This window comes from Rousettus aegyptiacus, unplaced genomic scaffold, assembly GCF_014176215.1.
Source record: "Rousettus aegyptiacus isolate mRouAeg1 unplaced genomic scaffold, mRouAeg1.p scaffold_m13_p_3, whole genome shotgun sequence".
Lineage (NCBI taxonomy): Eukaryota > Metazoa > Chordata > Mammalia > Chiroptera > Pteropodidae > Rousettus > Rousettus aegyptiacus.
The window spans coordinates 151,673-178,223 of record NW_023416306.1 but is presented as its reverse complement, the minus strand read 5'-3'; the positions used below and the strand labels follow the sequence as shown (position 1 = coordinate 178,223).

The window sequence follows — 26,551 nt, the reverse complement described above, 5'->3', positions numbered from 1 at the left end:
CAGCTCGATTCACTGCTAATTAAACCGGGCCTCCTTTCCAGGACGTGTAATTAGAGCCGAGTCCTCCTCCCTGGCGGGGCCCCCTGTGGGGCGCGGGGAGGGTATGCCCGCGCTGGCTTAGGGAGGGAGGCGGGTCCAGGGCCTGCGCCAGGCGGGGGACACCCTCCCTGGGCGAGGAGGGGTCCTGCAGGGACGGGCCAAGGTATCCGCGACTCACGCCTGGATGTGGGGTCACCCTGTGTCCGGTTTCGAGGTGGCAGGTGGCACCCGAGTGACCAGCGACGCTGATCTGGGCACTTGAGCGGTGTCCTGTTTGGCCAGCAGAGCTACTTCCTCCACCCTGCGACTGTGCCCTGCAGCCGGGTGTCCGTGCAGGGTCAGGCCGGGAGTTCGCTGGGCTTTCTCCCCCATGCTCACCCAAGGCTGGACGTGGCCTCCTCAGCATGTGGCTGGGGCCCGGGTGAGGGCGCTGCGTGCTGACAGGCAGCCCCTGGAGCAGCAGAGGGAAGCTGTCAGGAACCCCATTACTTGGGATCTGAGTCGGGGTCCCTCCAGATGGCATCTATGGGGCATTCCTGAGCATTCAGACAGGTCTCACAGGCCTTCCTGGGAGGTGGCGTCCTTGAGGACTGCTCCTCAGGTGGGCTGGGCCCTAATGGGTGGGTGGCGCCCCAGCCCTCCCTCCTGACTGAGGCCTTGGGGGGGGTCTGTGGGCTACTGGGGGGGCCCTCTGTGGGCTGTGTCCTGCCAGAGGGAAGTGGTACTTAACAGAGAGCTTCTCGCAGCCCCTGGACAGACCCTGGAGTCTCCTCCCATTTTAGAATTCTTTACACTCTGGTAGGAGTGGAGCCAAGCCCGGCCCCTCCTGGGCACTGCCTGCAGACCCCCACATGTGGAGGGCGGGCTGGGGCAGAGGCCCCCACCAGCCCGGAGGACCCCGAGCAGGGTGGGGGACTGGGCTGAGCTGTGCAGTGGGCAGCTGGTCCCAGGCCTGAGGCTCTGGTCCTGGGGTGTCCTGAAAGCTGGCCGGGGTCCACTCTAGGGCTCCAGGTTCCCATGCGCGTGGTGAGGAGTGAGTGGGCAGAGCTTGGGGGGCGCCGCACCGTTCGGGGTGCCTCTTACATGCCCCCCAGCACAGCAGCCCTCAGGGGCATTGGGCAGTCTCACTGCAGGCTGCCAGAGAGCCCAGGGTGCAGAAGGAGCCCCTGGCCTGGTCGTCACACACACCCCCAGAACAGAGCCACATGTTGGGGGAAGGGAGGTTTGAGCTGGACCCAGAGAATATTCTGTCACTCACAGCGGTCTGGGCTGCTGGTCCCCAAGGTGCGTGTGGTCCCAGGCCTGCGGGCTGGGCTGGGTCATTCGTTTCTCCCTCACCTGTCAGCCGGTGCCTGGTGTTTGCTGGGCACCCTGGCACCTGCCTCAAGGCTCCCATTTCTGCTGACAGCCGAGGTCTCCAGCACCCCAGGGTCCACAGTGACTGCAGGCTGGTCTCCGGCTTTAGGTGGTCGCAGAGATTTTGCTCAGAGCCCCTCCCAGTGCAGCTCTCAGGCCTGGCCTCTTACCCCACCCTCAGAGCAGATCAGGGGGCCCGCAGAGGACCATGTCCTGGGCAGCCAACGTCTGAGGTGGAGGGATGGCCGCCAGGCCGTGGGGGCCAGCATCATTGTGATGAGCCTCGAGTCTTGAGGGTGGGACTTGGGCACCTCAGCCCAGGGCCCACCGAGGTCTATGGGGCAGGGTGGGGTGGAGTGGGTGTGAGCTATCCGTCCAGGGGCCACCCTGTGGGTCTGAGGCTGGTGGGCTGGAGGGGTGTGGCAGGGCCGAGACGGCTCTGAAGCTGTCCCCGGCCCTGGAAACTGCACTCCGTCGGGGCAGACTCCAGGCCCGTCGCTCTGGGGCCTGGAGGGCTCCTGGGGTCTCAGGCCTGCAGGCCTCCTGCTGTGCCCATGGCTGGTGCATTTTCAGCGGTCCGAGGAGGTCAAGTTCATGCCTGGGAGGGCAGGAGCCTTCACACAAGGTGGGCACACACCTGCAGCTGTAGGGGAGGGGCAGCTGGGCTTGGCATCTCCCTCCCTGCTCAGAGGCAGGCTGCTCACCTGCTGCCCAGTTTCACACCTGAGTGTGGGCCCAGAGCTGTAAGTTCACACCCAGCTGGGAGTTGTCGCTGACCCTTCCTGTGCTACTTGACCTGGAGGGTGGAGGCTGCGGCGGGGGAAGGGGAGTGAGGCAGGGGCAGGGCAGGCTGGGGGGCTCCCTTCCAGCTCTGCCCACCCCCCCCAGCTCCTGGGCTCTTCACTATGCATGAGAGGGGCCGCTGGGGTGGGCAGGTAAGACCCTTCTCCACCCTGTGCCCCTCCCTTAGCCGGCAGCCTCATGCCCCGTGGGCCATTCTTTACCCCAGTCTTCGGTAAGACCAAGAACTGGTGGGTTCCCAGTAGGTCTCGCGGACCCAGTCCCCTGAGGTGTCCTGTCACTCAGCCCTGCCAGGTCCACCATGTCCCATGTCTACCCTGTGACTGTGTTTGGGCCCTGTCTCCAAATGTAGGGCTTCGGGTAGGAATTTGGAGGGACACAATTCAGTCCATAACAGACTATGCTCGGACGGCAGGCTCCTTGGGACAGACCTCTCTGTCACCGTTGTACCCCAGTTCCTAGGGTGCAGCAAGTGCCCCCCAACTTCTGTGGGGTCGAAATCCTGTGAGGAGAGCCGGGAGTCCGCCTTGGCCCCAGGGGCACAGGGTGCCACATGACTAATCCCGGGTCCTGAGGGCGGGTGGGATGCAGAGCCAGGCTGGGCGCAGATGTGGCTTTGGCTGTGGCTTTGGCTGTGGCTGGCCAGCTGACCAGGCCGCAGCCCCCAGTGTCCTCCCGCCCTTCTGACTGCGAGTCCTTTCTCCCTCCTCCCGGTCATCGGCCTCTGGGCCTGACAGTGCCCCAGCAGGACTGAGGCCCTCCGCTCACCCTCGCCCCAGCCTGGGCCAGAGCAGGGGTGGGGTGGGGTGGGCACTGCGGAGACTGCGGGGGGCAGGGGAGCCCTCCGGGCGGGGTGCAGCGTCCTGGCTGAGGCGGGGCGCTCCGCGCCTGCGCCCTGGGCCCTGTTCAGTGCAGTGTGGGGGGGCATGGCCTCCGGGGTGCGGGGCGCGTGGCGGGTCGGGCCCTGCCCTCCTTCCCGTGGCCCCGGTGCCCTTTGCTGGCAGGGCTGCATCTCCCGCAGCGACGGGTCTCGCAGCCGTGTCGAAAGGCAGCTGCCGCCTCCGCGTGGGTCTGGCCGGGGTCCTCGCTCCTGCGCCAGGGCCGTGTGTCTGTCCCCGCCGGCCCCACGCCGCCTCCGTCACATAGCTCGTCAGTCTTGAAATCCGGTGGCTTCGCTCCTCCCACTTTATTCTTTTTTCTCAATTGTTTTAGCTAGTTTAGTTTGTTTTGCTTCCATATAACTCTTGGAATAGTCTTATCAGTCCGTGCGGAAGACGTGGATAGGGGTCGTCCGTCAATCAGGAGGCAGCGGACGTCGTTGCTGCGCACACAGAATGGCCTCGCGCGTGTAGACCTCGTTTCTTTCCCTGTCATTTAGCAGCTTTTCGGATTCGGGGCCTGTGCACGTGTTGTCAGATTCGCATCTTTTGTCTTTTATTTTTGCATGGGCATAAGTGGTATTGTAGTTATGATTCCTGTGTCCACATGTCCACTGCTAGCAGATAGAAAAAAAATAGATTTTTGTATGTTCGGCTTTATTCCTACAACCTTGCCGAACCGACTTATCACGTCTAAGGAAAAACGTCTTGGTGATTCCTCTGGCATTTTCTGTGCGGACGGACCTGCCGCCTGGGAGGGGGTCCGTCTGCCGGGTCTTGTCTCCCTGATGAGACCGAGCGCCGGGCCGCTCGAGGGCGGTGGGAGCCGGGCCCGCGCCTCGTCCCAGGCGCAGGAGGCAAACCCGGGAGCCTCCCGGCAGGCGTGACGTTAGCTGGGGCGTGTAGATGCCGCGCATCGGGGCCCTGGTCTCCTGAGTTTTAGTCGCGGATCGGTGTCAGACGTCGGTGCTCCCCCTGGGACGGCCTTTTCTCCCCAGCGTGTTTGCGGGGTGGGTCGCAACGACCGAATCTGAGTCGAGCCGGCCCTACGTCCCCGGAAGACACACAGTCGTCCTGTCTGCATCTCGCTGAATACCCTTTGCTTATGTTTCGCGAAGGGTTTTGGGATCCGTGTCATGAGTGCCATTGCTCTGTAAGTTCCTTTGTTTTGTTTTTGGTACTGTCTTTGGGCTTCGTAAAGTGCATTTGGAGGTGCTCCCTCCCCATCTTATTTTCTGGAAGCCATTGTGGAAACACGGTGTGCATTCTTCTTTAAATATTTGGTGCAATTCTTCAACTCCCACTGGGCCTGGGTATTTATTTATTGGGAGTTTTAAAATTATAGATTCAATTTCCTTCATAGTTTTAGGGATATTCAAATTATCTGTTGCACAGAGGAGATTTGTGGTGGTTTGTGTTTTTTCCATCCATTTGGTCTTAAGCTGTCAAATCTATGTGTACGGAGTTGTTCGTAATGGTCTCTCATCAGCATTTGGATGTCTGCAGGGTCTATAGCGATAGCCTTACTTTTGCTTCTTTCTTGTATCAGTGATTTGTGTGCCTCCCTCTCCACCCCCCTCCAAAAAAAAGTCGTAGGTGTTATGAAGCTTAACCCTAATATTCTAAGAATAAGATCTTGGCCTCATCATACCTAAGAATAATTCCATTTTCACCTAATTTATTCCATTTTCAAATTCTAATTGTCACAATCAAGATTTTTTTTCTCAATTTTTAGTTCTCAGAAGTTTGACACTGGTATATCTTGTGGATTTCTTTGATTTGTCATGTTTGGGTTTCACTCAGTTTTTTGAATCTGTAGGTTTAAGCCTCTTGCCAAATTTGGGGAGTTTTCAGCCTCACATGTTGAGTCCGTTTCACTCTCGGGGACGGACTGCGGCCCCCAGGTCCGCGCGGCCCCCCTTCTCCTTCCGTCGTCCGGCCTCGTCCCCGTTGCTCGGGCAGCGCCCCCCGCTCCGCTGCCCAGGCCGGGGACTCTGCCCTCTGTGCTCTGCCCTGAGCGGCACCTCCTTAGCTTTTCATTTGGGTTGTTGTATTTTTCGTTTATAGAATGGTCATTGGATTCTTTTTATTTCTATGATGATTCTTTTTTTTGTTGGTTTCAAGCATGTGTGTGAAATCTTTTTTTTTTCTTTTTCTTTTTTTTTATCATAACTGCTTCAGAATCCTCGTCAGACAATTCTCACGTCTGTTTTCTCGGCATTGGCATCCACTGATTTTTCCTTTTTTGTTCGGTGGCGATCTTCCTGGTTTGCTAATGAATGAGTTTTGCTTGGAACCTGGACATGTTCACATCGTTGTCTGAGACTCTGCACCTAATTCAGCCTGTTTCAGTTGGCGTCTGATCCTAACAAGGGTGACAGGGTGGGACAGGTGATCTGCCTGGTTGTTGTGGGCGGGGAGAAGTCTGGTTTCCCTGCTCATCTTGGCGGGCAGGGCCCCTCACGACTGCGGCAGGTGTGCACCCCCACGTTCCACACTGGAAGCTGAGAGAGGCTCACAGGGACCAGACTGAGGGTTTGGCTAGCCCTAGCCGAGGGTCCAGCTCCGAATCCTGAGGACCTCTGGCCCTCAGGACATGCGGGAGGGTCTGCTGGCAGTGGCCTGGGGCATTGCCCGCTGGGGCTCCCGTGGTGGCTGTGCGTGCCCCCGGTCCCGGTGGCCTGACCAGCCAGAGCTTCGCTGCATTTGGCCGAGGTAGCGGCCTTCCCCGAGCTGGCCAGAGCACTCCAGCTACGCGAGGGCTCAACATCCCCTTGGGGGCCACCTTTTCCCAGCACAGGTGGGGGTGGCAAGGGTCTGGGAGGCCAGCAGGAGGGCTGTAGGTCGCATCTGTGCAAGGGTCCCCTGCCATATCCTGTGGGAGTTTGGGGTCTGAAGCCCTTGCCGTCCTTGTGGGGTGGCCCGTCCTGTAGCCCTGCGTGGGCAGGAGGACCCCACGTGGCCGACCCTCCTGCGCTTGGGTGGGGACTGTGGCGCTGCCGCTGTGTGTGGGGCTGACCTCAGCGCGTGGCAGTGCGTGTCACCGATGCCAGGGCGGGGCTGACCTCAGCGCGTGGCAGTGCGTGTCACCGATGCCAGGGCGGGGCTGACCTCAGCGCGTGGCAGTGCGTGTCACTGATGCCAGGGCGGGGCTGACCTCAGCGCGTGGCAGTGCGTGTCACCGATGCCAGGGAGGGGCTGACCTCAGCGCGTGGCAGTGCGTGTCACCGATGCCAGGGAGGGGCTGACCTCAGCGCGTGGCAGTGCGTGTCACCGATGCCAGGGAGGGGCTGACCTCAGCGCGTGGCAGTGCGTGTCACCGATGCCAGGGAGGGTCCCCGCACCACGTGTCCTGGGCTGCACGCCCAGACGCTCCGACGTGCTCCCTTTGTAAGCTGGGGTGATGGTGCCGAGCGCCCAGAGTCCCTGGCATGCGGCGGACCGCCCGCCGTCTTTTTGTGATTGACTTGCAAGTGCTGTCCTCTGCCAGGTGTGTCCTCGGGGTGGGGCTGCACATGCCAGGCCCAGCCCTTCACCCCTGCCTGAGGTCCCCAGACCCCCTCCAGCGCCAGGCGGGGGCCCCTGGGGGCAGGGGCTGGCTGAGGAGGCTGAGAGGAGGCTGAGGCATCTTTGGCTGAGACCCACAGGCGGTCTCCATGGCAACCGCCAGCAGCCTCCTGGGCAAGAAACAGCACCTGGAAAGTCAGTGACAGATCAGGTCCTGGAGATGGTGCCGCCCTGCCATGCGCCCCCACCAGGCCGGGGAGGGGGGTCGCGAGCCTGGCTGGCCCGGACGCCCTGACCCGACCAGGCGTGAGCAGGTGCGCAGCCGCCACCCGTCACCGATGGGTGGCTGAGGGTGCTGGCACCCCTGACCCTGAATGCTGGACCTTCTGAGGGTCATTCCGTGACGGCCTGACTAGGCCGCGGGACCCTCGTGCTGCTCCGGCCACGTTACAGGTGAGGGGCTGGACCCTTGGGTACATGGTGCCTTCATGTCCAGGGGCCCAGAGGGCCTGGGGACCTGGTTCTGCTGGCCCAGGATGCTCGTAGCGGGGAGCACCTCTGCCTCTGGCCCCAGTCCCGGGGGGCCCTGCTCTGCTCAGCCACTGCAGGGGTGACAGTGTTCACGCCAGAGACTCCTTGCTGGTTTACTGTCCAGATGGAGGTGCTTTCGAGAGTCAGAGGGTCACCCACACAGCTGTGCCGCATCAGCCTGTCCTGGGCGGCTGGGAAGTATGGGCGCCCTGTCTGCTCTCTGCTGGACTCGGTGGAACGCAGCCTCAGGCACAGCCCCTGGCTTGGCCTGGGGTGTGGGGACAGAGGATGCACCCCCCCCCCGACAACTGCGCCCTCCCCTGTGGCAAGTGTCCCGATGGTTCGGTGAGCTTACGCACACCCTGCGGGGCAGGCACCTCTCTGGCTGTCTCACCAGCCTCGTCCTCGTGTTTTCGGTGTCCCCGAGCAGTCCCAGGGCACGTGGAAGTGGGCTTGGGGACTCCGTGGCCAGTGCTCTCCCCGAAGCTAGCACAGACCCTGTGAGGGATGGCTCAGGAGGACAGGGCTTCGCCACCCCCCCCCCCAGAGAGGTGGCAGGAAGCCAGGGGCACAGTAGGCCCATGGGGTGACGGTCGGGGTTCAGGCATCGGGACTGGCGGGGTGGTCGGCACTTTCCCTGGCCTTGTCACCTCCACCTAGGCAAACACCAGCTGTGGGCTCCTGGTCACCTCTGGCCTTGCCAGAAAGCACAGCCCGGTGGGCAGTGGCGGGGCTGTGATGTCCGCCTAGTTGTCCTGCCCAGACCGCTGTCGAGGGGCAGGTGACCACACTGAGGATGCGCGGCCACGAGACCCAGCTGGGACCTGAGTCTGGGGCTGTGGGGCGACTTCTGGGGGCAGCATCGGGGACCCAGACCAAGGTGGCAGCCGCATGGTCCTACTCCGGCCCTCTCTGGTGTGGCCGGGAGCGCCACCCCCACCCTGGCTCAAGGACGGGACTGGCCGGTATGTCTGCCATGCGCCCCTGTGTCTGGCCCAGGCCATGTGACTGGCGGTCGCGTGTCCTTGGTGCTGTGTGTCTGAGCATGTGCCACGTGCCTGCCTCTCCCCACACCCACACCAGGCCTCAGGCGGCGCTGCTCCACGTGTGGGTGGAGGCCGGGCCAGGCGCCGGCAGACAGCAGTCCCGAGCTGGGCGTGCGTGTGCTCGGGGCTCGCGCGCTGCCCATGTCTGTGGCTGTGACCCGGCTCTGCGTGGAAACGTGCGCCTTCCCTTGTCCTTTCTGTGTGGCGGCTGCGCGGGCCACAGGCCGTGCTGTCCGTGCCTGCGCTGTGCAGCTTCGTGATCGTGTGTGCAGCTGGAGGGCGGACAGTTCTGTGGCCCCCTGGGTCTGCTGCTCTGGACGCCGCGCCTGGTCGCCGTCGCACGGGAAGTGCCCGCGGCGCCCGGCTTCCTGCCGGCAGTGCCGCGCCTCCGAGGCCCTCCGTGCTGCCCGGCACGTGCCAGGTGCGCGTCGTGTCGCAGGCCCGCTGTGCTCTTGGCGTCTGTAACAACTGCCGAGCGGTCCGGGCGTCCCCCCCGCCGCCCACGCGCAGGTGGCTGCCGGGCGCGGCTGGGTGGCGCGGCCGCGGGAATCCGCACCTGGCAACTGCCAGGTGCAGCCGCCGCCCCGGCCGCGCCGAGGAGGCCTGGCCCGCTGTCTTCCCGGAGGGGTCGTTTCACCTCCTCGCTTGTTTCTTCCTCGTGTTCTGTCATGTGGGCCGGGCCTCTGGAAATAAGATTAAATGAGAATTCTTATCTGACTTTCAAGGAAATCCTTCGTGATAAACGTGAGTTTGTTGGTACTCTTGAGAGTGGATTTTGTGCGTAGAAATGATTATTCAGGAAAGATCTTAACTTCCTAAAAATCAATATTCAGTTTATTGAAGTTACAAATCTAAAAATGTAATTCTTTAAAAAAATTTTAGATCCAATTTATACAACATGGATGGACCTCGAAGGCATTATACTAAGTCAAATAAGTCAGACAGAGAAAGACACATACTGTCCTACTATGTAGAATCTAAAACCAAACACATTAACTCCGGGAGAAAGCTCGGATTCGCGGGCATCGGAGGTGGGCGTCCGGGGCATGGGGGACCGGAGGAAGGTGGTCGAGGGTGCAGCCTTCCAGCTGGGACACAGCACTGGGCACGCGATGCCCCTCACGGTGACGACTCGCAGGAAAGGGGTCAGGGAGCAGAGCTAAGGGCCGCCACCCCCAGGAGGAGCGCCTGGCTTTCCTGCACCTGCGTGAGTTGCGGGGACCGCCCCCCCCCGCCCCCCCTCCCGCCCTCGGAGACCCCGCGCACCCCCGGCACTCCCGCGGAGATGCGCGGCTATATCTTAATGAACCGGAGAATAGAGTTTTTTAGATTCAGCTTATTACAAATTATATTTATACATTTAGCAATTTTTAACAGTGATTTTCAAGGAGACTCCAATAGGTCTTTATCTCATTTCATAAACTTAATGTTAAACATTTAAATTTTATTTATAAACTTACTATACCTGGACCTTCCTAAGTACTTAAGGCTAGGGTATCCAGCCAATTAAAGTGTAAATATGGTAAATCATAAATTCACTTAAATGTTCCAGTAATTTTTACAAACTTTCTAAGTTTTCAACTTAAAATTTCCAGTTTAAGTCAAAGTTTCCTTTACATGCAAAAAGGCGGATCTGTCAGGGCCGACGTGTTCAGTGCAAGGACGTGGAGCGCGTTGGCGCTGATTTTCCTAAGCGCTCTGCGCTTCATCCTCAGTCCCCTGGGCTGAGTACGTGACTCCTCTAGGGACACTGTCGTTTCAGACCGCGTGACGCTGAGGCCCCCGGGCGCTTCCGGCCGCCTCGTCCGAGGGCGCCCCTTGGCCGACCTGCGCTCCGGCCCTGGGTGTCCCGGCCGCTCCGCTCACGCCCGGGGACAGACGCGCTCTCGGGCCTGGGCCTGGGGGTGCGCCCCGGCCGGCGCCCGCACCCCGAGTCCTTCACCGCAGAGCGAGCCTCGCTTTCCCGTCTGCTGAGCCCGCGGCGGCCCCGACGCCGGAGTCGGGTCCTGCGTCTGTCGGTGCCGCTGGCGCGGCTCCCAGCACCGCTGGTTGTGAGCTGTCGCCACGCCCAGGGTCCCGGAGGCTGGAGGGGGCGGGACGGGCGGCTTCCCCCCCACCCCCGCGAGGGCCGTCTCTTCCCGGGGATGGCAGCGGAGCCGTCCGGGGGCCGTCACGGTCCCCGTCACCGCCTGTCACGGTCCCCGTCACCGCCTGTCACAGTCTGTCATTGTCATCGTCTGTCATTGTCCCCGTCACGGTCAGGTCACCGCCTGTCACGGTCCCCGTCACGGTCATGGTCCCCGTCACCGCCTGTCACGGGCCCCGTCACGGTCACGGTCCCCGTCACCGCCTGTCACGGGCCTCGTCACCACCTGTCACGGTCCCTGTCACAGTCACGGGCCCCGTCACGGTCACGGTCCCTGTCACCGCCTGTCACGGTCTGTCATTGTCATCGTCTGTCATTGTCCCCGTCACGGTCAGGTCACCGCCTGTCACGGTCCCCGTCACGGTCATGGTCCCCGTCACCGCCTGTCACGGGCCCCGTCACGGTCATGGTCCCCGTCACCGCCTGTCACGGTCTGTCATTGTCATCGTCTGTCATTGTCACCGTCCCCGTCCCCGTCCGCATCCTCGAAGCCGCTCTGCGGGCAGCTCGCCCGCCTCGCATTTCGCGTGAAGCTGGAGGTTTCGGGAGCTGCCGCAGAGAAGGGGCGCGTGACGGACGCGGCGGGGCCCGGGGGTGCCGCCCCCAGGCGCTCGCTCCGTGCTCCGTGCGTGTCGTGCCAGTGTGCGGCGTCCGTGCCCGCGCGGTCTGTCCGCGCGGTGCTCCTCGTGCGTCGCGCACCGATCTGAGTCACGCGCCGCTCGCCCTTCGCCCTCGACAGCGCTGCGCGCGAACCTCCTCCCGCCCGCGCGCGCCCTGCGTTTCGCTGCTGCCGCCGGCGCCGCCGCGAGCCCCTCTGCGCATGCGCCGCGCCCCTGCTCGGTCCCCACGGCCGCGCGCCGCCAGGCGGTGCCTGCCATTCGTTTAGTTGGAATTTCCCTGCTTGCTAGTGGTTTTAGCGTCTTCTGTTTTGTGATTTGCAGATTTTTTTTCTGATAGCTATTTGTATTTTTCATACGAATTTATAGGATTTTTAAATATAGTCTGGAAACCAATTCTACATCAGTTATGTGCACCGCAAACATCTTTTTTTCATTTTCTCTATATTATCTTTTGTAGTATACTTTAAATTTTGTTGTAGTCAAATTTATCAATCTATTACTGTATGGTTTGCGATTTTTATGTCTTTAGAAATCCTTCCTTACCTCTCAACCATAGAACTGTTCTCTTTTTTTTCCCCCTAAATTTTAAAGTTTGCTTTCTACACTTAGGTCTCTTTTTCATTTCCAACTTTTAAAATTGCTGAAAAATACACAGACCATAAATGTTTCCGCCTCAACCCGTCACTAAGTCTACAGTTCAGTGGCTTTATTGTCCTACCACGTTGCATAACACCAGCACCGCCGGTCATCAGGACCGGCTTCCTCTTGGCATCATAAACTCAGACCCCACTGAGTGACCCCCCTCCCCAGACCTGGGGACAGCCGTGCACCGCCCGGAAGCCGAACCCACAGGGTGTGTGGCTGGTGCGCTTCACTGGGGACTGTGTCTTGGAAGCTCATCCGTGTTGCCTCGTGTGTTAGAATTTCCGAACTTGTTTTGTATCCAGAGTTTGTCTGTTGGGTGGTTCCTCTCACCTCCATTCAGGGCACTGTTAGTGCTCCGCCCTCTGGGGGCCTCGCCTCTCCCGCTGCGGGGGTGGGACCGCAGTGCCAGGTGGAGGGAAGTCGGGGCTGGGGTGACAGTGGGGCGAGGGGACAGCCAGGTGGGGGGCCGGCGGGGCGGGGGCCAGCACGGTGCCTCACAGATGCCTCCCGCGTCCCTGAAGCAGGCCCGGGCTCTGCGCCTTAGAGTCACCTCCCCTGCTCCCGTGGGGACAGGAGGGGCCCGTAGTGGGACGGCGCCCTGGGCCCTCCAGGAGGGCTCCTTCCTGCCCGTGGCTGACGTTCTGCTGTCCGCTCAGGCCAATTGGCTTCTCCGTCTGTCCATCAGTGGCACTTGGGTCCTTTCTATGCTGAGCTGTCGCGGATGACGAGGCCATGAACCTGGGTGTAAAATGCCCACCCCTGTTTCCATTCTGTGTGTGAACCGAGAAGTGGGGTCACAGGGTCGCCCGGCTGCTCTGTGTCCCACTTTCCAAGGACCCTGCACACCGCCCCACCCCCAGCAGAGCCCCGTGCGGCCCGGCCGGTCCCACCTGCCGCTTGGTTCCTCCTCCTGTTTTGACTGTGGGCTGCATCCCCCTAACTTGAGTGAGCCGAGCATCCCCTCAGGTGCTGATGGGCCGTTTGTCTTTTTTTTTTTTTTTTTTTTGAGGAATGTCTATTCAAGTCCTTTGCCTATTTTTTAATTGGGTTTTTGTTGTTGCTGTTGAGTTGTAGGAGATCTTCATGTATTATGGGTATGATTTCTTATTAGAGATGTGATTTGTGAATATTTTCTCTCATTCTTTAGGTTGCCTTGTTCACTCTCCTGATAATTGTCCTTTGATGTGTAAAAGTTTTATATTTTGTTCAAGTCCAGTTGAGGTATTTTTTCTGTTATTGCCCATGCTTTTGGTGTCTTATTTAAGAAATCATTGTCAAATCCAATGTCATGAAGATTTTCTCCAGTATTTTCTTCTAAGAGTTTTATAGGTTAAGGTCTTATATTTCGATCTTTCATCTGTTTTGAGTTACTTTTTGTATGTGGCATAAGATGAAGGTCCAACTTGATTTTTTTTTTTTGCACATGGAGGTCCACTTTTCCCAGCATGGTTTGGTGGAAAGACTGTCTTTTCCCCATTGAATGGTCTTGACACTCTTGTTGAAAATCAGCTGACTGTATGTGAGGATTTGTTCCTGGGTTATTGTTTTCTGTTGGTCTAAATGTCTAGCCTTATGCCAGCACCACATTATTTTGATTAATGTAGCTTGTAGTAAGTTTAAAAATTTTTTAAATTAAATTTATTGGAGTGACAGTATATGTTGCAAGTGTATAATTCTGTAGTGCAACACCTGCATGTGGCATTGTGTGTTCACCACCCAAAGTCCGGACTTCTGTCACCACGTGTTTGACCCCTCACCCTACCCCTTCTCCTCTGGTGACCACTAAACTATGGTCTGTGTCTATGAGTTTCTTTGTCTTGTTTGTTGCTTTTAGTTTTTTTATCCCACATGTGAGTGAAATCATATGGTTCTCACTTTTTTCTGTCTGACTTATTTCACTTAGCGTGATATTCTCAAGACCCATCCATGTCACAAATGGTAGGACTTCATCCTTTCTGTGGCCAAGTAATATCCCATTGTGTACATCTTCTTTATCCAGTCATCTATTGAAGGGCACTTTGGTTGTGTCCATGTCTTGGCTACTGTGAATAATGCTGCAATGAACATGGGACATGGAACTTTATGAATAAATGTTTTCAAATTTCTTGAGTAAATAATTAGAAGAGGGACTGGGCTCTGTTCTTGATTTTTGGAGGACCCTCCATACTGTTTTCCACGGTGGCTGCATCAGTTTACACCAGCAGTGTGTGGGGGTTCCCTCTCCCACACTTATTGCTTGTCTTGTTGATAACAGCCATTCTAACTGATGTGAGGTTGTATCTCGTTGTGGTTTTGATTTTCATTTCCCATCTAGCTAGTGACGTTGAGCCTCTTTTTATATATCCGTTGGCCATTTGTATGTCTTCTCAGGAAATGTGTTCAGGTCCTCTGACCACTTTTTAATAGAATTGTCTTTTTTTGGTGGTTTTTGAGTTGTATGAGTTCTTTATATATTTTGGATAGTAGCCCCTTATCAGAGGTATTGTTTGCAAACAGCACATTAAAAAGATAATACATAATGATCAAGTAGGATTCCTTCCAGGGGCTCAAAGATGGCTCAATCTCTGCAAATCCATCAATATGATATACCACATTAACACAATAAAGGATAAAAATCATACGGTCATACCAATAGATGCAGAGAAAGCATTTTATGAGATACATGTGTTTATGGTTAAAACACTTAATAAAATGGGTATAGAAGGAAAGTACCTCGACATAATAAAGGCTATAGATGACAAACCCTTAGCTAGCATCACACGTAATGCTGAAACACTGAAAGCTTTTCCTTTAAGATCAGGAACAAGATAAGGATGCCCATTGTCACCACTGTTATTTAATATAGTCCTGAAAGTCCTAAGCAGAGCAGTTAGGCAAGAGGAAGAAATAAAGAGCATTCACATTGGTAATGAAAAAGTAAAATGGTCACTTTTTGCAGATGACATGATTCTGTGCATAAAAAGCCCTAAAGACGCCACAAAAAAACTATTAGAAACGATAAACAAACCCAGTAAAGTTGTACGGCACAAAATCAATGCACAGAAATCCATTGTGTTCCTGTACATTGACAATGGAATGCCAGAAAAAGAAGTGATGAAAAAATTCCATTTAAACAACAATAAAAAGAATAAAATACCTAGAAATAAACTTAGCAAGGGAAGTGAAGGACTTATACACTGAAAACTATAGTAAGTTTTGAAATCAGGAACTGTGAGTCCTCCAGTTATGTTATTTTTCAAGATTATTTTGACTTTTCAGGGTCCCTTGAGATTCCCTATGAATTTTAGGATGAGTTTTTCTATTTCTGCAAAAAAAGTTATTGGCATTTTTATAAGGATTTCATTGAACCTATAGATCATTTTGGGGAGTATTGACATCTTGACAATATTAGGTTTTCTCATTAATGAACATGAGCTGTCATTCTGTTTGTTAAGTGTCCTTTCATTTCCATCAGCAGTGTTTGGCAATTTTCAGTGTACACGTCTTTTTCCTCTTTGGTTAATTTTATTCCTAAATATTTTATTTCTTTTGATACTATTGTAAATGGATTTTAAAAACATTTCTTTGTTTTGATTTTTTTTGTAAATATATAGAAATATAACTTATTTTTTATGTTGACTTTACATCTTGAAACTGCTGAATTCATTAGTTATGGTAATTTTTGGCACATTTCCTACACATTTAGGGTTTTCTACATGTAAGACCTTTTGAGATTTTTCCTGGAATTTCATTGAATTTGTATATTAATTTGGGGAACAGGGACATCTAACGATGTTGAATTGTCTCATCTACTAATACGGTTTATTTCTGTTATCTACTTGTTCTTCAAGAATGTTTTTTTTTACCTTTATTATCAAAGTATTGCACTTATTTTATCGAGTTTATTCCTAGATACTCTATAGGTTTTGTTGCTATTATAACCAATATTTTTATGAGATATAATTCACACAACATAAAAATGTACAATTTGATATGATTTAGTGATTTTTGGAATAGTCACAGAGCTGTGCAACCATCACCACTACATAATTTTAGAGCATGTTCATCACCCCAGAAAGGAGTCCTGTGCCCGCCAGAACAATATCTTTCCAAAATAGTGTTTTCTACTTGTAAATGAAACAATTTATTTTCTGTCCATTTACTTAGCATTTCAGAACCTCACTGAACTTTCTAATTTGTTCTAGTGGTTTTTCTGTATATGCCTTTGGGTTTTCTATGTAGGAATCACACTCCCTGGGAATTAGAAAGTTCGTTCCCTCCTTTCTAATCCTCGTATATTTGCTTTCTTGCCTTACTGCTGTGGCCCAGCCCTTCCTGTGTTCCATGGTGCACTTGTGTGACCCTGAGTTCTACGAGTGGCGCTTCCTGCTGGGTGTTAGGAGACGCCTGTTGTCAGTTTTAAGGAACTTTCCTTCTATTTCTAGTTCTTATTACCATGAATGATACTGGAATTTTATCAAATAATTTTTTCTGAAACTTTTGACATGATCGTATGGTTTCTATTTTGATTTTCAATGTGGTGATTACATTAATAGTAATTCTACTGTTGAACTGTTCTTATGTTCCTATGGCAACTCAGCTAGCCATTATGATACTCTTAAAATGTGTACCTTTGAATTTTATTTACTAATACTGTATTTAAGATTTGTGTTCATAATTGAGATGTGAATAAAGTTTTCTTGTCCTTATCCACATTTGACATCAAGATTCTACTTGCATTGTAAAATGAATTGGGCAAATTTTCTTGCAATTTTTTCTCTGAAACAGTTGGTTCGTAGGAATTATCTGTTCTGAATCCGATATTCTGGCAAAGGAAACCTGAATCCAAATTCATTTTCGTAAGTGGCTTTGGTGGGCAGAATTCTAAGATGACCCCAAGATTCATGCCTCTTGCCTGCACACTCACACAATCACCTCCCATGAGGGTGGACCAGACCTGGATAGGAAGTATCACTCCCATGATTGGTTTGCTAATCAGCTGACTTTGAGTCAACCCAAAGGGAGCGTGTTCAGGTGAGACTAACCAGATTATTCCCTTCCTCAAGTTGGAGTTTAGAAGTGTAAGAGGGACTGTTGGGGGCCAAGTAGCAAAGGGCCGGAGGGTGGCCTCCCAGAGCGAAGGAAAGTCTCCACATGACAGCAGGACAGTGGGGCTCCCTTCCCACTGCGAGGACGTGATTCTGCAGACAGCCTGTGGCCGAGCAGCAGCACACTCCTCAGCTTGGCCTACAGGTGAGGATGCAGTAGGCTGACCCCTGGATTTCAGCCTGTGAGATCCCAAGCAGAGAAGCTAGCCACGGGGTGCCCTGACCTCTGACCTACATGCTGAGCTAATAGGTGGTGCTATTTCAGTCACCCAACTTGCGGTAAGTGTTTATACAGCAATAGAAAACTAGTAGAGTAGTTCACGGTTTATTCAGGTTTTCTACTTCTTCAGTAGCTTGGTAATTTGAATTTTAGGGGACATATCCATTTCATCAAAGTTTTAACATTTATTGGCATAAAATTGTTAATAATATTCTCGTGATTCTAAAAACTTGTTTGTAGTTATGTTCACTGTATGTACGTGCATTCATGGCACGTGTGTGTACATGTGTGCAAGCTTGTGTATGCATGAGTGTTCATGTGTGTGCATGCAGTACTATACATATCAGTATATGTGTCTGTGCATGTATGTATGTGAGTGCTCCATTTTTCTTGATTATTCTTGCCAGAAGCTTGTTCATTTTATTAAAATCTCAAGGATTCAGCTTTCTATTATTTCTGTTATCTATTTTAACCATGTTTACTCTGATCTTTATTATTTCCATTTTTCTACTCTCTCAAAATATACTCCTGCTGTTCTGTCTAAAAATTCTTGAGACATATCAAGGCTTGGTTTATTTATTTTCAGTCTTTTAAAAAATAAAATCATTTAAGTTAAGGAATTTCTCCTAAAACATCGTTTTAACCAAATGGGCCCCACACATTTTAATATGCAGTGTTTTTGATGAGTTCTAAATATGTGGTAATTTTTGTGGTTACTTTTTAAATAGTTATTTAGTTGTGCATTTTGAGAATTTCTATACATATGACTTTTCTTTGAAATGTGTTTTTATGCTATTCTCATTTAATCTTGTAATTTAATTGCAGAAATGCAGTAACATAGCTACTAACGCTTTTGGCTAAATAACAGTTGACTGGCCACTGAGCTGGCAGAGCAAGATCAGGAGTATGAAGCAAATATTCTTTAGTCACCATGACGAAACAACACTGAATTTTTAAAAAAGTACATTTTTAACACATTAAAGTTCAAGAAAGAGTTCTTTAATTGCACGATGTTTGATGTGCTTTTTTTTTTATATACAAGTGGAAATGTTTATAAGGCAGTTGGATATATGAGCCCAAAGTTCCAGATCTGAGTTGAAGGTGTAAGCTTGGCAGAAATGAGCATACAGTGTCATTCAAAGCTCTTGGGTGGGTCCCAAATGGCTTGAGTCCTGGAGCGTTCAGGTTTTGAGTCTCGTATTGAAGGTAAAACTGACAAGTCCTAGAAGCAACAGCTGGGGAGTTAAGAGAAAAAGAAAATTGACCAAAGGACAAGAGAAGGAACTATTTAAAGAGGGAGACTTAACTATTGGAGTGGGAAAGAAGAGGGTTTGACACAGTGTTTCAGTGGGACCATGGGGGTGAGAAGCAAGTTAAAGACAGAGGTAGAAAGGTGAGGCAGTCTCCAGAGAGAGCAGCGATGGACCCTTTTGATGAGTTTCGGTGTGAAGGGAGCACAGAAATGTGCTATAGTGAGAGGTGGATGTGAGATCTTTTGTTTGTTTTCAAGATGGGAGACGTAGGGATATGTTTTCATGGAACTGATTGGGATGGTTTTCTGGGTCCTCCGAGCCCCCAGTCCACCTTCCCTGTTGTCCTGAGAGGATGAGTGAGGGCAGCATGTGAGGCCTGCTCAGGAGCCCCTCGGCTTGCATCTCACCCCTGCACCCACTCCCCACCCTCTCCCGAGGCAGCTTGGACTGCAGTCAGGGTTGGTTTGGGGACATGGTTCAGGCTTAGACTCAATCGGAGGACAGAGTCAAGGCCATGCAAGTGGCCAGAGACCCAGGGACCTCTCAATGGGGATGCCTATGAACTGGAAGTTCATGCCGGTCACATCCCCTGCTGACACTGCTGGTGAGGGCCCACACCCTGTTCCAGCCCCATGCTCTGACAGTGGGAGACACAGGTACCAAGCTGTCACTGCTTTTAGAAGAAAGGATGCTGGTGGTGGGAGGGGCGTGTTGTCCTCGCGACTCAGTGGGAAGCCCTTACTTTTCTTTCTGTCCCTGCCAGGATCCTGGCCACAGCTGGCACTGACTTCGACCTGCGAACGCTACGTGCTGTGCGCGTGCTGAGGCCCCTGAAGCTGGTGTCCGGGATCCCCAGTGAGTCTGGAAAAAGCAGTGGGGCTTGATTCTGCCCGGAACACCGTCCCCCAGCCCCCCATGGCCACAGCCAGTTAGGCCTCCAACTAGCAGGCCCTCTGGCTTTGGTGACCCTGAGCTTGCTTCTCTTGACCCCAAGCAGCCAGGTGAGCAGAAGGCACGAGCTGGCCTTTTCTGGCCTCTGCTGTCCCCAAGAAGCCCAGAGTGTGACTTGGCTTCCCTAGATGGAAGCCTTGTGCCTTCTCACACCCTCTGCTGTGCTTCTAGCTGTTTGCTGCTTTTTCTGGGACTGAAGGTTGGAGGAGTGATTAACCCTGGTGGCGAGGCAGGGTGCCTGAGGAGACACCCAAAGGCTGCAGAGGACCCCTGTCTTGGCTAAGGCTTGGCAGGGATTGGGAACCGAGAGCCGGTGGAGTCATGCTTCTGGGTTGGCCAGGGTTCTCTTGCAAGCCAGTGGTTACCCGGCCCCTGTCCCTCCTGGCCAGTGGAAGTTTGGGGTTTGATTTCCCTCAGTGCCCAGGTGGATGGGGATCTAGGCTCTGTACCCCTGCCTGATACCCTCCCAAGCAGAGGCTTTGGCCTGTATCCAAGATCTGGTGCCAGGCTAGAAGCGGGGTCACGGAGTTCAGTCTCCTTTGCCTAGTTCCTTGGGCCTGGTCACGACATGCTCTGTGGCCAGCAGAAAAACACTCCCCAGGTAGGTCTCCTGTTGTACTTGCCCTAAGGACTTAGTCATGTCAGGAACCACTCCCACCATTCCCCGCTCTTCCCTCCCAGCATTCCGTCAGGTTCCCAGGATTTTATGCTCTTTCCTCCCAGATTTCCCTGCTTTTCCCTCTGAGGCTTCCCCGCTCTTCCCTCCCAGCATTCCCCGCTTTTCCCTCCCAGCATTCCCCGCTCTTCCCTCCCAGCATTCCCCGCTCTTCCCTCTCAGGCTTCCCCGCTCTTCCCTCCCAGCATTCCCCGCTTTTCCCTTTCAGGCTTCGTGACTCTTCCCTCCCAGCATTCCTTGTCAGGTTCCCAGGATTTTATGCTCTTTCCTCCCAGATTTCCCTGCTTTTCCCTCTGAGGCTTCCCCGCTCTTCCCTCCCAGCATTCCCCGCTTTTCCCTCCCAGCATTCCTTGCTCTTCCCTCTCAGGCTTCCCTAGTCTTTCCTCCTAGCATTTCCTGTCAGGTTCCCAGGATTTTATGCTCTTTCCTCTCAGGATTTCCTGCTTTTCCCTCCCAAGCTTCCCCAGTCTTCTCTCCCAGCATTCCCCACTCTTCTCTTCTAGCATTTCCCGCTTTTCCCTCCCAAGCTTCCCCGCTTTTCCCTCCCAGCATTCCCTGCTCTTCCCTCCCAGCATTCCTTGTCAGGTTCCCAGGATTTTATGCTTTTCCCTCCCAGCATTCCCTGCTCTTCCCTCCCAGCATTCCTTGTCAGGTTCCCAGGATTTTATGCTTTTCCCTCCCAGCATTCCCCGCTCTTCCCTCCCAGGCTTTCTTGCTCTTTCCTCCCAGGATTCCCTGCTCTTAGTTCCTAGCGTTCCCCATTCTTCCCTCCCAGGATTACCTGCTCTTAACTTCCTGAATGTTCTGCTTTTCCTTCCCAGAATTCCCTCATCTTCCCTGTCAGGACTCTCTGCTCTTGTTCCACTCTGAGCTCTCCATAGATCACAGATCTCGCCAGCCCACACTGCTCTAGGCTTTGTCCTCTGACCCCCCAGCACCCTGCTGCTCACCCTCTTTCCTACGCTGCTCAGCCCCTTCCCCCCAAGACCCAGGGGTTTGTCCCCCAACCCGAATGCTCTCTGCTGTGCTCATACGAGCATTCATCATTCTGTCCTCTGTTCCCTAAGACTTTGTGCTTCCCCCCAGGCCCTGCTCTGTCCCCCACTTTGAAGGTTCCCAGCTCTGTCCTTTGTCCCTGTAAGTATCACTGTGGGGCACCTTGCACAGGACTTTCAGCCCCGCCCATGCCAGCTCCTGCTGTTCTTTTGCACTCCCAGGCCACTCCCGGTTCTGCCCACTCTGCTGTCTGACCTGCCCTGCCCGCTCTGCCCCAGGTTTGCAGGTGGTGCTCAAGTCCATCATGAAGGCCATGGTCCCACTCCTGCAGATTGGGCTGCTCCTCTTCTTTGCCATCCTCATGTTCGCCATCATTGGCCTGGAGTTCTACATGGGCAAATTCCACAAGGCCTGTTTCCCCAACAGCACAGGTGAGGCTGGGCAGCACCCCTCGCTCAGAGGATCAGAGTTACCGACCCAGGAGGTGGGCACTGTTCTAGGCACTCGGCGTGCCTTCTAGGTGCCAAATGAATGAGATGGAGCTTATGTTCAAGGGTAGGCCAGACAATAATCTGATAAATACAGCCGTATATTTGTGTAAATGAAATAACGACAGGTCGTAGTAACTTCTAGGAAGGAAACAAAAAGGTATTTGAAATAGAGTAGTTTCAGGGCCTGCTTCACTGAGAGTGGCCAGGGGAGGCCTCTGCCGAGGTGACACTTGAACAGGGACCTGAGCACAGTGAGAGGGAGAGCTGTGTGGCACCTGGTCAGAGAGCTAGTCATGGGGATCGGCACGTGCAGAGGCCAGGGTGAGGGATGGGGAAGGCAGAGGGGAAATTATGCAGGTGTCATGGCCGTGGCAAGAACTCTTGAGTTTTGTTCTGAGAGAAACGGGAAGGCAGCAGAGCACTTTGACTGAGGAGTGACACTGTCTGGTTGTTCTGGCAGCTCAGGGAGGGGAAGGCAGAAACAGGGCTCAGTGGGACGGGGCCTCAGTTTAGGAGAGCTGGTGGCAGGGCCAGTCTGTCTGGCGCAGATGGTCAGAGCCAGCCAAGCTCTGGGTACTCAGCCATGGGGCCCGCTGGGAGAGGGGGTGTGGTGTGGAACGGAGATAGCAGAGCTAAGGATGACATTAAGGTTTGAGCTTGAGCTACATACATGAAAAGACAAAACCCATATCGTCATCTCAGTAGATGTACAAAAAGCCTTTATTAGAATTTTAATTGTTCATGATTTTAAAAAACTTCTTATCAAATTTTTCTTAAACATCGTAGAATTTTTTGTCAACACCATACTGTGCGGTGAGTCTTGAGAGTGTTCCTTTTAAAGTCATGAACGAAGTAAAGGCACATACTGTCACTTCTAGGCCACATGGCATCGGGAGTCAGGGCTAGTGTCATGAGACAAGAAGAAACACTCTATTGAGAATTTGAAAGGAGGAAGTAACGCTGCTATTATTCACAGAGAACGCCGTTGTCTGCAAAGAGACGAACAGTGTCTCCTCGGTCTTCTTTGTGAGCATTGTGTGGAGGTAGTTGGAGAGGGAGGACTGAACCCCTGTGTCCAGCTCTGCCTCCTGATCTGGGAGCATTTGGTTCCCACCCTGGCGTTTATACAGACTTCTAAGTTGGTGGGAGGGGTTTGCATGTGTTGTCACACGTTTATTAAAAAAAAGGTTTCATCTTTCTTCACCATGGCTTTCTGGGGTCTCTTTCACATCCCTCTGTGGTCCCTGGATGTCTGCTAAGCTTAGCCAAATACGGGCATGTACGCTCCGCAGGGCCAAGGCAGTGAGGCTGGGCCCTGGGCGTGGGTGGAGTGGTCTCTGGGCCAAGAAGCACAGAGCCACAGTGGCTGAGTCTCACTTGATCCTGGCTCCAGGGTGACAGGTGGGTCTGTGTGTAGGGAGAGTCTTGGTGGCAGTCTGGCTGTGAGGGTGAAGGAGGAGGTGGAGGCTGGGAATTTGCTGTTTCTGACTTTAGGACGAATGGGTCCCGAGCAGCTTTCCATGGTGCTGGGAGAGAGGGGGGCAGAGTGGTTGTTCCTGGGCGCAGGTCTAAGCTGCAGAGCTGGTGCTGGGAAGCTGAGCGAGGCTCCCTGCAGCCCTGCTCCTGCCCCCCTGCGGCAAGGTCTCTGGGCCCAGGAGGGTCAGAACGCTGCATCTCCAGGCTCAGGGTGTGTGCCCCCTCTCATCCCCCAGATGCAGATCCCACTGGTGACTTCCCCTGTGGCCCAGAGCCCCCTGCCCGGGTGTGTGAGGGCGACACCGAGTGCCGGGAGTACTGGCCAGGGCCCAACTTCGGGATCACCAACTTCGACAACATCCTGTTCTCCGTCCTGACGGTGTTCCAGTGCATCACCATGGAGGGCTGGACTGACATCCTCTACAATGTGAGTGGCACCTCAGTGGGCTTCATAGCCCCTCCCAGCCCCAGGTTCCCTCCTTCCCACAGCCCCACAGGGGCCGCTGTGACTTGTCTCGGCTCAGACCCACCCTGCTGCTGATGGCGCAGCATCGCGGGCTGAGTCAGGCCCTGCGAAGTGCCCACTCAGTACCTGATAGGACGGTGTACAAAGCCCCGTTGTGCCGGAGGTGAAACTAAGGCACAGAGGAGCTAGTTAATTTGCCTCAGGCCCTGAGGCTCATAGGGAACTCGCTGTTCATTCCTAGTGACCTGCTCCTGCTGGGGTCTCCTGGATGGAGCGATGGGGAGCACGGCTTGGTGAGGACTTTGAGGAGCAGAGTGGGATTCAGGGCCCTTCCAACTCAGGGAGCTGGTCTGCTCGTGCTCTACCCTCATGGGAGCCTGTCAGCATGTCTGCTGCCCTCCCGCCCAGTCTTTCTGCCCCTGTTTCCTCCTCAGTCTCCTCTCCTCAGGACAGTAGCCCGGCTCAGCAGGGTAGGATGTAACAGGTGTCGGGCACAAACCTTGGGGGTTACCTGCTGACCTGTCTCACTCCCACCTTCCCTCTGCCTAGGGCTTTTAGTGGCCTCTGCCCTCAACTCCTGAGCAGCCCTCTGCCTTTCTTCTTATGATCCCCCTGCCCTCCGCCCCAGCAGCCTTCTAACCTTAGAGCCTTGTGAACCCTCAGCATGAGAACAATTAAGGTAGCAACAGGGGCTTTGGCAGGTGGGCCAGGAAGGTGCCCGTGAGCCAGGGCTCTGGCTGGGAAGGTGTGGCCGGTGGATTGCTGTGTTCTAGGTAGCTTAATGTGCTCAGGGGTGCGGGTACCTGGGCACAAGGGGCTTCCCTCTGAAGGTGTCACTTGTGCTCTGCAGCCCTGTGCTCCCCACCCTTTAGCAGCCACGTGCAGGTGGCACAGTGGTGGACAGGAAGAAAGGGCAGACCAGGACTCTTTGCTCTGTGCCTCCTCCATGGAGGCCCAGCTGAATCTCGGGGCTGGGCCTCTAGCAGGTGGCTGGTAAATGCTCGCTGAGCTGGCAGATGAGGAGTTAAGGGGAGTTGGCCTGAGGTCTGTTGAACAAGATCCCTCTGTGGAGGGGGAGTGCATCTGGTGACAGCTCTGTTTGATCGAGGGACAAAGGAATGGGGACAAAGGCAGTGACGAGGAGCTTGGCTCTTCTCCCTCTACAGCCGGTCAAGGAACAATTTCCACAAAGACAGACCCTAAAAATAGCTCGGAGCCGGCTGCATCCCTGCCAACCCCACCCGGACGAGGCAGTGTGTGAGGAGCCTCCACCCCTCAGTGCTCACGGGGCTCGGCCACTGGCCCAGGTGACTCAGTTGAATGGGCCTGTGCCCGTGGGACCCAGACCCTGGCCAGGGGGCGGCAGTGCAGGAGGGCCCCAGAGGTGTTCTCTAGCAAGTTTGCGTGGATGCGCTGGCTGCTGGGCACCTGAGACACTCCGTGCCCATTGTGAGCAGGACACACCTAGCCAGGAGGGCCCAGTGGCGGCCTTGCTGGGAAGCCGACAGACACAGACAAGGGGCACAGGGAGAGGGCCTTGGGGAAGCAAAGCCTGGTATTGTCTGGAAACCAGACGTGCAGTTGCCACGGGCGGCGCCCTGGAAGTTTGGCAGGGCGCCAGCACACAGTGATGGCGCTGAGCTGGGAGGCTGGCGTCCAGAGCGGTGGCCAGGACTTGGCTCGCCCCACTCTCTGGTACGAGGGACAACAGGGTCGGTGGCTGGTGATCAGATATGCTTTCTGAGGAGGGAGAGCCTGGCCTTCACCCCCAACCCCGTGAAAGGGGCTTCGTGGTCCCCTCGCATGTGCAGGCCGGGCAGTGGCACCTCAGACTTTAGTGGCAGGAGCTGAGGGCCTGTGTGTCGTGGAGCGGCTGTAGCGGCGAGCGTGGGTTGCCAGGGGCCCTTTCATCTTCCGACTAGGGGTGCTGGGATGCTGACAGAGAACACGGAGCAGAGCGGGAGGGCCGGCTCCCCCTGGGGGTGCATCCTGTAAAGTAACTGAGGTCAAATGGTATCCTGGAAGCAGCCACGGGAGTGCTCTGGGAGAGACCAGTCCACAAGAAATTCCTGCCAGGCCCAGAGACACGCAGCACACGGGGACAGCATACCAGAACCCATGCCCGTGCCCTCTCCCCTCTCCACCCTCTGCTGCTTCCATAGCGCTGGGGTCACAGCCTGACCAAGCCGTGGAAGGAGGGGCAGTGCTGGGCGTGCAGGCGCAGAGAGGGGCCTCCCTCCCCCACTGTCGTCTGCTGGGTCTGGACGCGTAGCTGCTGAGTGGAGGCTGCGTTCTGCCTGACGTGGCCGCAGAGCTCCCCGCTCCTCAGGTGGTGTCGGACTGTCGCAGGGCTCACCCAGACTTTCCTCCGGGGCAGACTGTGTTCCATCGGTGGGAGGGACGGCTGGCTCACGACTGTGTACGTGCGGTGCGCGTGTTCGCTGTGCTAGTGGCGCGAAGGCCAGCGGGCGGGCGGTCCAGATGCACAGGTGCAGAGGCCGTGTCTTGAAGTCGCCACAGAGAGGACTTGCTCGCTGACTGGCTGTGCAGTGGCAGAGGAAGGAGACTCGGTCTGTGTGACCCGCGCCACGGGGCGAGCTGGCGCCTTCCCTGAGGAGGGGGCTGTGAGCAGGCTTTGCGTCAGCAGAGCGCAGCGCGGGAGGAATTCTGTCCTGCCCGCGGAAGTCGTGGATAAAACTATTTTTGTCCAGTGGAGGTGTGGACGGTACGGCTGGGTGTGAGGGAGGCCGAGGGACGGTGGGGCGGATGATGTGTGTCTGGAGTCACGAATGGTGTTTAAATTTGGGGAGAGGATGCTGAGACTGGTGGGGAGCGTAGATGGAGAAGAGAAGAAGGTCCGAGGCTGAGCCTCCTCTGAGCCTTTGGCTGTCGGCCCAGCCCAGCAGTCGGAAGCCCATGGGAGGGAAGGGGCAGCAAAGGGCCCCCTCTGGGTCCGGTGGGGACACCGCCTCAGGCCAGCTGTGTCCTGGAAACAGTGAACACAGGAAAGCAATCAGCCGGGCTGATGTTGCTGAGAGGTTAAGGGAGGTGTGAACTCGGCAGAAAGCAGAGGAGACCCTGGAATGTGTAGGTTGAGAGGCAGGGAGGACAGGTAGCCTCCGCCGTCCCGAGGGTTTACTCTGTGACGTGGAGCCCTGTGGTGGAGATTACTGCGGGGAGATCTGAGAACTGACTTTTTTTAAAGTTTACAATTAGAGATAACGGCTCTAAGAGACAACGCAGTGAGACCATGTGTCCTTTACCCAGCTTCCTGCAATGATGACTACCTGCAGAACCAGCGCTTCGCACAACGAAGTGTCATGTGGACACTGGCACAGCTAAGATACTGAGCTTTCTGTCCCTACG

The 26,551-nt window shown here is 54.7% G+C and overlaps 1 protein-coding gene across 8 annotated transcripts in view; it reads left to right on the top strand.

Moving 5' to 3' along the window:
- CACNA1B (calcium voltage-gated channel subunit alpha1 B) overlaps positions 1-26,551 on the top strand; it is a 147,633-nt gene that overhangs the window by 7,767 nt on the left and 113,315 nt on the right. For 7 of the 8 annotated variants that reach the window (XM_036239419.1, XM_036239416.1, XM_036239421.1 and 4 more), the window contains exons 4-6: positions 18,893-18,984; positions 21,031-21,183; positions 22,956-23,146. In XM_036239419.1, the coding sequence (XP_036095312.1) occupies positions 18,893-18,984; positions 21,031-21,183; positions 22,956-23,146 (436 nt within the window). The remainder of the gene's footprint in view (positions 1-18,892; positions 18,985-21,030; positions 21,184-22,955; positions 23,147-26,551) is intronic. The other variant, XM_036239423.1, reaches the window with a different exon arrangement.